The following is a 13,665-nucleotide window of genomic DNA, read 5'->3' as shown; positions in this document are numbered from 1 at the left end:
AAATTTTCTTCCAATTCTGTTTCAAATTACTAATTTTTATTCTGTTTGGTTTGTTTTGTTCTTTGTTTTGGAAGTTTGTGGTGAACATACCAAAAATATTAGCACTCAATCGAAGGGTTTTAATGGTTATGGGTGGGTGATAGACAAAGGTAATCTTCTTTGTAATTCAGTTCTGCAAAATACTACACATAACGGAGTATTATGCCTAATCCCACAATTTCGATTTGTATTTCCAGATTTTGGTATCTGGAATTTGAAGTCACCGAAATCTTCCTCCTCTTCAGCCTCCATTCATGGGGTTAGTGTGATATTTCTTCCTTTAGCATTTGATATTATTTTGTTATCTTTTCAATCGTTCTAATCAGAAATTTAAAATAATAAATGGATTATTTATTTGAAGATTGGATTTTTGAAATGTCAGCATAAAAATCCAAATTATGCTAAAATGGAAAGGAAAAAAAAAAAGAACTTGGATTTCCTTAGCTTACAAATCCATAACCTTAAGCACGATCTTTTATCAGATACATTGATTCTGCAGTGCTTTTATTTGTCTCGATGTTTCTATGCATAATTGTTGTTATGGAGAATGTAAGGTTTAGTTACTTAAACTTTAGGAGCATAACGTACCATGCAGTATTGCACATATATTATACCATAATAACATACCATTCGAGAGATATGATTTAGAAATTAAATAACCTACACATTGCATGATCAGTTGTTTATAAGGATAAGTCCGACCACCTAACCTTTCTGATCCTACTGGGATATGATTTCATCCATTTAATGTCATTTAACCAGACCTTAGAAAATGACACCTTTTGGTGTATGTTTAATGCACATAATTGACGTAATTGGATGTTGTTTGAAATTATTGATGCCATATCAAAATTTGTCCTTGCTTATTTTTAGACTGATCATAATTTGCATTTAATTTGGAGAACGGGGATGTAAATCATCCAGCCTCAAGCTGAAGAATTTACATTAAATTATTTACAAAAGCTAGAAATGATAAGAAGACTAATGCTCGGGATAAAGCTTCACCCCAATACAATAATGATATTGCTAAACAACAACAAAATCCTCAAGACTAGCAGTATCCCTCACCAGTATGACAAACAACACAAACTTCGAATATCGTTTTCTCTTTTTCCAAAGCATAGAAATATTTCAATTCTTAAACTTATGTTTGTTGTTTCTGTGTGAATTTTGGATGCAGATGAAGTGGTTTTGTTGTGGTTGAACCCACTTTGTAATTTGGCAACAAAGTTTGCACAAAATAAAGGTAAGTAACTTCATCAACCCTCAAACTATTGTAACTTGCTAAAAAAAATGAAGTCATCATTTGTCAGAATATGATGAACAGTGCCTTACATATTATGAAACCAAGGTAGTGGCTATGACTCTTTTTTAGAGTTTCATAATATGAAACTAATTTTAGTTTTGATTTAGTTCTTGATTTAAGGTATGGTAATCCAGTTATATTTTTAGGACTTAGATGACTTTGGGAAGAAACTCGAGATCAGAAAAGGCTAGCAAAGTTAAGGAAAGATAATTTTAGTTTTGATTTAAGGTGGATAGTAATCCAGTTTTTTTTTTTAGGACTTGGATGACTTTGGGAAGAAACTCGAGATCAGAAAAGGCCAGAAAGTTAAGGAAAGATATCTTGGATGTAAAGAGACATCAACAAAATCGTGTTGCAGAGTGTTGATACATTCTGCTCGGTTGTTGTTATTAATTAGTTAACTTTTTTTAACTGAGCTAATCAAAGGTATAGTAGTGGTAAGTCGTGGACTAATGCCTTAAGCATGAAACCATGCGGATGTGTTTTGTTTTTTCTACCAAATTGTAGAACACTGAGAACTGCATGTGAAAGAGTCGATTTGCCTATTCCTTATGACCAAGATATATCTTTTTGATATTGATTGATCAATGGTCACAGCTCAGTCTGCTTTGTTTCTGCTCTTTTTTGTAACTTTTTTTTTACATTCGACCAGTTACTTTGGATGTTAAACTCGACTGTCCTTTGCATAATACTTTGACGGAACCTCATTGTTGGTCATGGATTAAATTATGGAAACAATGTAGGGAAAACCAGCTGCAGATACTCCATAGCTGGCAGCAACATCTGAGGTTAGAATCATCTGCGAAGTATTGTAGACAAAGCAATAAAGTAACCCACCTGGTGCGTAGCACGGGTTACTTCCTAGTTTATAATATCGTTGTTAATCAGCTGGCAGCTGTTGCAAACCGCGCAACTTTTGAAGAAGCGCACGGCTCTTGATGGACGACAATGGACAAACCAACAGATATACCCATCCGTTTTTCTGTTTTGGTCAGTCCATAGTGGGATCAAAATGAGCAAATCTTTGATCTGATTTTCCCACCCCATAGAAATTTCCCTAAATCACATAATAATAATAATAATAATAATAATAATAATAATAAATATAAATAATAATAATAATAATAATAGTCCCGTTTCATGTGCATTAGTTTCTTATATAAGTCATACCTATATCAAATTGTCCTTTAAAGTAAATTATTTTCAAATCCATATATCTTTTTAGTTAAAATAAGCATGAAAAAGTACATAGTATTGCAGTAGATAATAGGGAAAGATAAAGAGGCATAGAAAGAAAGATATTTTATTCATTAGCCTTAGTGTGTTATATAGATAGTCCTTTATATATAATAGGAATAGAACCCTAGCTACTATATTGGGATGCACATCCGTGGGCTAAAGCCTTACAACACTCCCCCTTGTGCGGTCCAATAGAACTCCATATGTTGTACTTCACATACAGTGTTTCAGAAGTAGGTCTTCAAATGTAGTTCTCTCCTTGATGACTATTGTGTCTAAGACAATTGCTTCATTAAAACTTTGACAAAGAAAAACTCAATGGGACAAAACCTTGGTACATCTCTTAACATGTAGTACTTCATATATTGCCTCGTATTTTACATGTAGTTCATCACATGTAATACGATCTTCAAAGATCGTCGAGTCTAAGTTAGTTGTCTCGTTAAAACTTCGACAGGCTAACCCTGAGGGACAATACCCGAACTAAAGAAAAAGAATACAACATTAAGTAAACTTAGAACATAATTGGATGCGTATACGTTTCCTCATTAAAACCTTGACAAGGAAAACCCAGTAGGATAAAACCTTGACGAAGGGAAAAGAGTAAAACGTGACAGATGCAAGTAAAGGTGATCTGTTGCAGATGATCACTTGGCTCCGTCGAAGTTGACTATTTGATTCACAACTCCTAAGGAATAAAATCCTTATGGAAAGACAATAGTCTTAGCTAGGAAATTACATTCCCGGTGTTTGTTGTTGTCTCATTAAAAACCTTGCCAAATAACAAAATCCTGTGGGAAAAAAGTAACCTCGGTGAAGGAAAATAGTTCAACACACCATTAGATACTCCCCCTGATGTCAGACAATTTTCATTAGTCTAATACAGTCAAAAGGAGTTTATCACACTGTACCTTGGTGACTTGAAAGCTTATAAGACCATGTTGTTGATTCTGGAAGTTACGTTGCTTAACAGACTATCGCGTTTCATATTTTTTTTATTCATATATTTTCAGTAATATCAACGCGATCTTTATGTCTTCAACTTTCAACATACTTCATGGTTTAGTGTTGTCTCGCTAAAAACCTTATCGAGTAACAAAACCCTTTGGGAAAAACTATTCTCGATCGAAGGGAAAAAGAGTACAATACATCTTCAATTTCGAAGTAAAATATGTAGATATCGTATCCTTGGATCCTCCCCCTGATTACTTTCAGAGTTGTTCCAGACAGTTCCTTTAGTCATGTATTTTTCGAAACTGAATATTGGTAATGACTTAGAAAATAGTCTACCATATCTCCCCCTGAATACTTTCGTTGGAGAAGAGATTATTGTTCCTTCATAATCAACAACTTTTGGATTGCACTTTCATTAGCATTCTTTTTTATGTATTTGTAGGGATAAAACAAATTTATGTCAATGGTTACTTTAAGTACATAATTACATTCTCTATACCATTCCAATGACGTTGCGTTGGCGCAGAGCTATATCTAGCTAACAAGTACCCTGAGGATGTAAAATTTAATCGAGTACATTATTATATACTAAGTACAAAAATTCATATATTGTACTTAGATATGGGAATTTCATCTCCCAACACATCTTCGTCATATTCCTTTGGACGAAATGGTTACTTACTTACATTTGAACCTCGACTAATCATGGGAGTGCTATCAGGATGCATGTCATTGTTAAATTTCCTGACAACTTTAGGCATATGCAAACTGGTGAAATAATATATCACAAGCTCAGTATTCGATCGAGCTTCCCCTAGATTTTTCATCTCAAATTCGGATTTTAAATAGCTTTTAAGGTCTCTTATTACATCAAAAGTACACATCATGTATGTACCATCAACATAAATAGCTACAATTCCAAATCAAGAAATTTCATATGAATATGCAAGGAAAAATAACTTACTTGTCTATCCCCTCCAAATCAAATAGCCACTTAGACGGGTATACCACATCCGCTTGATTGCTTGAATCTATAAGTGAGAGTTCTATCTAACTGTAAATGCACTCTGTGGTTTAGATTCATTTGATTTGGGAAACAAAAGGATATTAAATACTTTTGTAAATAACTACTATCTCTTGATTCTTTCAGAGATACGTAACAACCACATACATATGCTACATTTCAAGTCTTTTTGAAATTGCCAAGCTAACTAAGTAGCGAAACACTATAACGTTCATTACAAGAGAACAATTCCAGGGTTTGTGATAAACCTCGCGCCACAAGGAGGGTCCTTTTACTTTAAGACTTATTTTTTCTCATTATGCTTTGTGACAAATTAATCATGTATGTCCAATAGGTTTAACACTTGGTTGGTTAGAACTACCATACCAAATACTTGTATATTTGTCAAAGAACTAAGTTCTACTTGGATTGTATAGGCCAAATATGCTCTTCGTTGAAATTAAGAAACAAGGAGCTTGGTTCGATCTCATCTTGCTTTATTTCCTTAAGCAAGTGTATAAGAAATTAATCATCAATATGCTCGCATGATCTTTCCATTGACTCGTGCGCATTCTCATAATCCACTTGGGATGTCATTGTTCTCTGGAATCATTAAACTTCGGAGCGTCCTCCAGTTTGATTCATGGACATAGTCAGAGACAATCTTATGAGATGATTTATGATGATATAAATAAGTTGTGCCTTACTCACCTATTTACTTTCTAGGTGAGGATTGATCGAACCAAGTGGTCTCTCCAACTTTCTTTATGGAGCCACGGCCTTAACCACACTTCCACTGAGTGTAGTTGCAACACCTTAGTGTATGGTGTATATCCCTTATTGAGGATTCGTAACCTTGCAGGTAGGTTTTGCAGATGGTATGTGTGAGCTCATCACATTAGCGACATCAGTGTACATTCTGAAAATCGATTATTCTTTGACACTTCACATTTACATTTGTGGAGTACAAGAATCAATATGAGATACAATGGGAGCACACCACGACAATTCCTGTCGTTCCCTTAGAAAATACTTTTTCTTATCTCCCCCTAACGACGGGAAGACTGTCTCATTAAAGTGATAACCCGCAAATCTAGCGGTAAGAGATCTCCTGCCAAAGGTTTTAAAACGCGGATAATTTTTAAGAGTAAATATCCAACATAACTACTTAATCGTTTTCGTGGCCCATCATAGTACGATGTGGACTCGTAATGGCACATATATAGTGCAACCAAAAATGCGTAAGAATACAAAATGTCAGGCTTATATCCAGTTACCAAATGGTACGCAAAGAATGGTTGACCAATTATGGGTCTAAAACGAATAAGTGAAGATGCGTGTAATATTGCATATTTCCCAAGCAGTTAAAGGTAGGTTTGTACGCATAACCATGCCTTAGGCACCATCTGTAACCTTTGATGATAGCCTTTGCGAGACCATGGGGTATAGGATGCTCTACATTGATCCTATTAAACATGCAATAACCATCAATTCCTTTTGATGTATACTCTCTAGCATTTACAAAGGGTGGTGAGTCCTTACATGTATAATATGTGCTAGTAGTTTTTCAAACGCAAAATTACTTGGGAACTATAACTAGTCCAAAATGTCAAAAATCCACGAGAGCTTTAAGTCACTTTAATGGTCCGCATTTTACATGGATATTTTTCTAAATATCACCTTGTTTTGTTTGTAATATATATTTTTTACCATTTGCATCTTAGGATGATCTCGATCCTGTTTTACTGAAGACTTTGTAAAATGAGTGATATGCTTTCTTACTTAAAAGTTAATGGGGGGGGGGGGGTTGTGCATCTAGTACTTTAGAAAACACATATTTATTGAGAGATATGCCATTACTTTATATTCTGTCAATATTTTTCCCGTTGTCTCGTCCACTCAAACACAGTGATGTACGTATGAGTCCTTTCAAAACGAAATATCATGTCACAACCAAAGTTCCTTTATGGTTATGTCAAAGCCTGCATGAGTCAATTCCCAACATTTCATCATCGGAATCAATATGGATTCAAACCCAAATACTATAGTGATTTACATTTTACTAGTTGACTCATTAGTTTCTCTAAAATATATTTCCTTCCAAATATATTAGAGACTATAAAAGATGTAATTACATTCTCACCACTATGAGGTTCCACATGATATCCATTTGCATGGGTTTGTTTGGAATTTAACAAGGTGTGATTATCTCTCGGTACATGTAGAGATTATGTGACGTCTTTGTTCTATCTTGAAAACAAATTTATGAGCAGTGTTGCGCTCGATGATCCAAATCTCATAGTTACATTATAAGGAAATAGTTTCAACAGCTAGTGTACATTCCTTAAATTAGTGGGAGAAAACCACTATCAGTAAGTCTTGATAGATTTAATAAGTGGTGTGGCCTTATTACGTAACAAAAATGGGATTCAATTCAAGTACTTTAGAGTAAATATATGTTATGTTTCAGGGGGATGATATACTTTTCTTCCAGATATATCTCAAGCGCTTTAAAGAATTTTTTGTCTCATGATATATAATTATGTACTTTTCATAAGTGCTAAAAATGGGTCTAGTTCAACTGAAATCAAATGGCTAGGAAAAGTTCTTCTTGCCAATAAAGTTGACGACTAAAGTATTCCTACGGAATATATTGTTACTATGGTACCTGCATTACATTGCTTGTACCAATACTAGTAACAAGATTCATTCCCAACTCTTTTATTTTGATGCAAGCTAGAATTACATCTTAGCTTAATCCAATGTTCGGTTGATACCTGTACTTTGATGTCACTACTTCCGGGTACAAAAATACATCTTTGTCTCATAATACATATATATATATATATATATCCATTTTCACATGCTTCACATGAGTTAGTACATCTAACCTTCATTACTTCGGGGTTCTTTCCATTTTCAATTTTGCTACGTTTAGCCTAATTTGAGAAATTTCTTTATCACAACAGGCCAAGAGAATCTCATTTTGAATGTCAACCATTTACTTTAGGTTGAATAGCTTACTAAATATAGTGAATCTCTTGTTGATACTTTAACATATACTGGTTCATTAGTTTTGATGAAGTAGGAAAAATGGAAGAGGGGGGAAAAAATCGGACTCATGTCACTTTTTGTGAGTTCTTCTACAAAAATTGGGATGCATGTGTTTAGAAACACAAGGGAATATGTAGCTCTACCTTTTAGACAGTGCATTGTCATTGACCCTTTTTCTTTTTCAAAGAAATGATTTCCACCTCAAATGCACAATAATGATGCTCAAGTACTTCTGAGTCCAAAATGTCATTTTTGAGTCGAGTTGGGTCCAACTAGAAAAGACCCTACTAAAATAAAACTATAACCCGGTTAATGGCCAAATTACGATGATCCATTTAGTAGTGTTAAGTCGTTAAGGTCATAACGTGTTCGAGGCCCATGGAGAGTTACATGCCCATTTAAACAGGCAATATTGCAGTTTAATGTTTTGGTTTCACATGAAATAAAACAAAAAATTAAATAACACCATTTTTAAATAAGTGTGATATTTATACAAAATAATTATAATTATTATTCTAATTGTATATGTGCATGAATGTATTTGTGGAAACTAAAAGTTATCTCTATATTGACTTTGCATGAATGCATGAATATATTTTTATTATTTTTATTTTAATTGTATTTGCATGTGCATGAATGTATTTGTGGAAACTAAATTGACTTGCATGAATGCATGAATATATTATTATTATTTTAATTATATTTGCATGTGCATGAATATATTTGTGGAAACTAAATTGACTTGCATGAATGCATGAAATATTTAATTATTATTTTAATTTTATTTGCATGTGCATGAATGTATTTGTGGAAACTAAATATTTATCGCTATATTTGACTTTGCATGAAAATATTTTATTACTCTTATTTATGAGTGAAGGTAATTATGGATATTAATATTAGTTACCATTAATTAATTCATTTTTAATTAACATGTATATTATTAATTAACTATATTACTATTAAGAATCTTTTAATTACCATGTATCTTATTAATTAGTTCAAATGGTATATTAATTAACGTTGATTATTTTTACGAAGCTAAAAAACGTTTCATTATAATATTCATTTTTATAATACAGACGTTACAAATTAATAAAACAAAATGTACGAAAAAAATGTAGCAACACACAATAAATTTATAATAAATAAATATCACAAAATCATAACTATACAGGATTAAATGAAATCTAACCTAAGATTTTGGCGTTACACAAAACAGTTTTAAAAAAAAAAAATCAATTAAAATACTCCATGACATACAAATACAAACAAATCATCCCTCATATTAACAGTACAGACATCGACCAAATTTGTAAACAAATAATACGTACATAATATGAATACGGCATATACTAGATAAAATTTAACATATTTCATTGACACACAGACAGAAGACTTTCATATACTGATAAAAAATTTAGAAAAATGTTAAAACAATGAGTCTTTGTTGAATGTTAAAACAATGAGTTTTTGTTGCTATTATTATTATTATTGTTATTTTTTATTTTATTTTTATAACAAACCAAATAGGTAGTCCTACAACTCTAGGCTTAAAAGACAAAAGATCGTTGATTGCAAAAGAAAAAGTAAATGATTTTATAAAATCTATATGATAAACCCAGAAAAAAATCATTTTGCATCTATAGCAAACAACATAGGACAAAAATCATAACCAAAGACTAATAAACAAAGGTTAATCTATACACACACATCAATCATACTCTTTCTGATAATAGATTATGAAGCAAATAATAAACAGTATTAAAACAAGTCAACATAGAAACAGACCCATGTGAAACGACAAAGGTTGCATATTATCAAAGAAAAAGATCGATTAAGAGATACCTTATCTTGAGATACCGTACTTGATTGTGCGGAAGAACCAATCTACGGGATCAGAATTTCTCCACCACGAACATGAGATGTTCTCCACGAACGTGAGATTTAATAGGACCAATATCTAGATCCATAAATCCCCAATTGCAGATGACCTAAACGATTGATAAGAACTTGAAAAATAATAATAATAGTTCTTTGGCGCAGGGAAGAACTCGTGCTTATAACGTATTGCAGTAGATAATAGGAAAAGATAAGGAGACATAGAAAGAAAGATATTTTATTCATTAGTCTTGGTGTGTTACATAAATAGTCCTCTATATACAATAAAAATAGAACCCTAACTACTATATGGCTGCACATCAGTGGGCTAAAGGCCTAAAGCCCTACCACACCTAGAAAATATTGTAGCCGACAGTGGTTGTAAGTTGTAAGTTTTTTCTTTTTTTTGGTTTTGTTTTGTTTTGTTTTTCTGAAGCATGTAAGTTTTCAGTTGGATATAGATCTTGGAACTTTCCAAACTTGTTTCCTTTTCCCTACATTTTTTTTTCTGGACGAAATTAATCGTAATACTCGACTAACGTTCTCCATTTTGTTAATCAACGTAGACAAATTTCAACCTCATATAGTGAGTATAAATTCTCAGCAACTTAATTTGCCACCATGCTGATCATGTGTGGTCTCTGCCTTCACTACAGTACTGACTAATCTATCTAATCCTCTTTGGATAACTCTCTTGTTTTGTTTGTTTTTGTTATATATGGATGAGTTTTTGTATGGTTTTGATCACTTCAACTTCAAACAACTCCACAGATTGGAAAGTCTTTTACCTTTGACAGTGATCATGCTAGCTAATAAAACACTTCTTTTAGAGAGCTGAATCCTATAAAGTTTTGAACAGTAAATTATCATTTTCATGGATTGTTTTTCGCTTCAACATCATCCATTGGTTCCTCATAAATTCATTAATTCTGTCAGGTACATATAATTTTAGCATTAGAAGAATAGAATTATTGGTGTCCCAAACAGACTGATCGATAGCTGTTTTTATTCTTCTTAGTAATTTATTGATGTCTTCATGTTTGTTTCAGCTGCAACAACCGCTACTTTGTGGCGCCTTGGAGTTTAGTACCAATCAAGACAAACTCTTGGTGTAGAGAAGTTGGGTTCACAGGGAGTGTATTTGATGAAAGTTCTCTGAAGAAGGAAAATCAAAATGGATCCCTTCCTTTTAAGACTTTAAAGGCAGAAATCACTCAAGAAACTGTTGATTTCTTTGTTAGTGATGCAGAAGGTGATCCCGACTGCCCAACAGATGGGTTTTCTCCCATTGATCAGGCACTCGTCGCGTTACGCCAAGGGAAGGTCGGATATCCGAACTCACCAGTCATAAGTTTGGTTTCTGGGCATAATTCTTTTACTTTATTGATTTGTGAAGAGTTTTGTGAATTTTCTGGTCTAGTTTGTAATTGCTGTAGATGATGAAAATGAGGGAACTGAAGGAGATCTTATCATGGCAGCGTCTCTAATAAACACTCAATCCATAAGATTTATGGTTAAACATGGGTCAGGGATCATATCTGTAGGCATGAAAGAAGACGATCTTGAAAGGCTAAATCTTCCTTTGATGTCATCTTTTGGCGAAGACGAGGATTCTGCTGCCCCAAGTTTTACAATCACAGTGGTAAGCTCATTACGTGAGATGTTCTTGGGTTTATAAGAACTAGCAGAATGATTTACTCCCTCCGTTACTTTTTAATAGGCCAGTTTCTTTTTTTTGAGAAAATTAAAGATATTAAGAGAACTAATTATTGAAAGTGATCCTCTAGACACTTGTCAATAAAAGAAGTGAAGTGAAATGGTCCCCATGACACTTGTCAGCCGAAGAAATAAGTGAAATGGTCCACATAACACTTGTCATCAAAAAAAGTTAAAAGAAAAGTTGTCCCAGAAAATTAAAGTAACATTTGGTTTCCCAATTACGAAACTGATATATTTTTCTGAAATATTTATTTATAGAAACTGTCCTATTAAAAAGTAACGGAGGGAGTAGTTTTCTTAGTAGAAGTTTCTGTTTTTTCACAGGATGCAAAAGTTGGTGTATCGAGTGGAGTTTCAGCTTCAGACAGGGCGACAACTGTGCTTGCACTTTCATCTCCTAATTCTAAAGCTGAAGATTTTAGAAAGCCAGGGCACGTGTTTCCGCTCAAGTATAGAAATGGAGGGGTTCTAAGTAGAGCAGGCCATACAGAAGCTTCGGTAGATTTGGTTGGGCTGGCTGGGTTCCGACATGTATCTGTTCTTTCTGCCATCATTGATGCTGATGATGGTTCCATGGCCCGCTTGCCATATTTAAGGAAATTGGCAGCGGAATATGGTTTACCAATCATATTGATTACTGACTTGATCCGGTATGTTTTGATCCTGGACATTGTTTGTAAATTCAGGGAAGGATGTAATGGTGTTCACAGCCAGGTCAATTCACTCACTTCAACGTCATTCATTTGCAGGTATAGAAGGAAGAGAGAGAAATTGGTGGAAAGAACTGGTGTATCCCGTTTACCAACTAAATGGGGTCTATTCGAGGCTTACTGTTATCGTTCAAAGTTAGATGGAATGGAGCATGTGGCTGTCGTAAAGGTAATATATAATCCATTCTGGTTATGTTCGGATTGATACTTCAACTAGTTGGGATCACAGAGAACAATCACAAACTAAATTCGGCAGCAATCTCATTTTTTTACCACCCGTGATTGTGTGCTGGATTCTCCTAAGCAAAAGTGGATCTTCTGTTTATTTCATTCTTTTGGCAGGGAAGTATAGAAAATGGGGAAGATGTTCTTGTAAGGGTTCATTCGGAGTGCTTAACCGGGGATATATTTGGATCAGCCAGGTGTGATTGTGGAAACCAGTTATCTTTGGCAATGGAAATCATCGAGCAGGCTGGCCGCGGAGTGATGATTTATTTACGTGGCCATGAAGGCAGAGGAATTGGTTTAGGTCACAAACTTCAGGCCTACAATTTGCAGGACCAAGGGCATGATACTGTTGAAGCTAACTTGGAACTTGGGTTCGCAGCCGATGCTCGTGACTACGGAATAGGAGCCCAGGTTAGTCTCACTAAGACCATTTTGTATCATTTCCACTGAACTCGCTGTGACATTTTTTTTTGCCGATTCCTTGGTTTTGAAAACAAGCTAACCCTGAAAGCCACTTATCTACTTTAAAATCTAGAGGAAAATGCATATTCGAAGCAACCATTTTTGACAATTGAAACTTGAGGTGATAACTGCTGGCTGCATCTGTTTTTAAGAAAATTACGAACAATAGGCAGATTTGTGTTTACAGATTGATAGATAGAAGTTACATATGATGAAACCAATTTTTTGGATGGTCTCCTTCCTAGTCTTTTAAAAACGGAAGATGAATTTATGATCTCAAACCAAAAGATGCTAAGTAACTGTTTGTTCCATTTCTTGCTACTACCAGATGCTAAGGGACATTGGAGTTCGAACCATGCGATTAATGACCAATAATCCAGCCAAATTTACTGGTCTAAAAGGCTACGGTTTAGCTGTGGTGGAGCGAGTTCCAGTAATCACACCTATAACCGAAGAAAACAAAAGATACTTGGAAACTAAACGTACCAAGATGGGTCACATTTATGCATCTGATTTGTCTGGAGCATTAGCCAGTTTTCGTGACCCTGATAGAAATGTGACAGACCAGGATCAACAAGACAATGAGATATAGTCACATAGTGCATTGTAAATTGATGAGGCAATCTCATAAAAAAGAGTTAAAATTTTACAGATTCATTTTTGTCGAATTGTACTTGGACCACACTTATCTATTCAGTTAATGCAACTGTCAAACTTAGATTCTATCACAGCAATACACGACTAATTAAACTCACAAATTCTTAGATTTTTATGTGAGAGTGAGCCCGCCTCCTATTCTAACTACTGCAGCACACATTTGAAAGGCAATGACAAATCCATTACTGAATTTGACGTAGCATTCTCCTCTATGAGAGTGTTCATCAGCTGCAAACTGCCTAAATCAATGGTGTGCGTCATAAAGTGATCCAGAGATTTGGGTTAATCACATTTCTCATGTGCTGAAATAATATCAGGAAATTCCGAAAATCGTCGTCTACCATACATCCAAACAACAAGAGCATCTCCGAGCATAAGGACTATTTAGTGTAACTATGAACCTGGCCTCCAAC

The 13,665-nt window shown here is 34.2% G+C and overlaps 1 protein-coding gene and 1 long non-coding RNA gene across 2 annotated transcripts; both read left to right on the top strand.

The window, feature by feature from the left end:
* The first annotated feature begins 234 nt into the window (after positions 1-234).
* LOC113343036 lies at positions 235-1,681 on the top strand. Its single transcript, XR_003356992.1, has 3 exons — positions 235-298; positions 1,220-1,285; positions 1,603-1,681. It is a non-coding gene; the product is annotated as an uncharacterized LOC113343036 (long non-coding RNA).
* An 8,417-nt stretch (positions 1,682-10,098) lies between these two features.
* On the top strand, positions 10,099-13,320 carry LOC113343033 (monofunctional riboflavin biosynthesis protein RIBA 3, chloroplastic-like). Its single transcript, XM_026587367.1, has 7 exons — positions 10,099-10,412; positions 10,526-10,799; positions 10,897-11,118; positions 11,520-11,845; positions 11,945-12,074; positions 12,248-12,544; positions 12,924-13,320. The coding sequence occupies exons 1-7, from the start codon at positions 10,351-10,353 to the stop codon at positions 13,185-13,187; spliced, it is 1,575 nt and encodes a 524-aa protein (XP_026443152.1). The 5' UTR covers positions 10,099-10,350; the 3' UTR covers positions 13,188-13,320.
* Positions 13,321-13,665: the final 345 nt, after the last annotated feature.

Source organism: Papaver somniferum, unplaced genomic scaffold (genome assembly GCF_003573695.1).
Source record: "Papaver somniferum cultivar HN1 unplaced genomic scaffold, ASM357369v1 unplaced-scaffold_52, whole genome shotgun sequence".
Classification (NCBI taxonomy): Eukaryota; Viridiplantae; Streptophyta; class Magnoliopsida; order Ranunculales; family Papaveraceae; genus Papaver; species Papaver somniferum.
The sequence above is the reverse complement of the archived record's forward strand: the minus strand, read 5'-3'. Positions and strand labels throughout refer to the sequence as shown.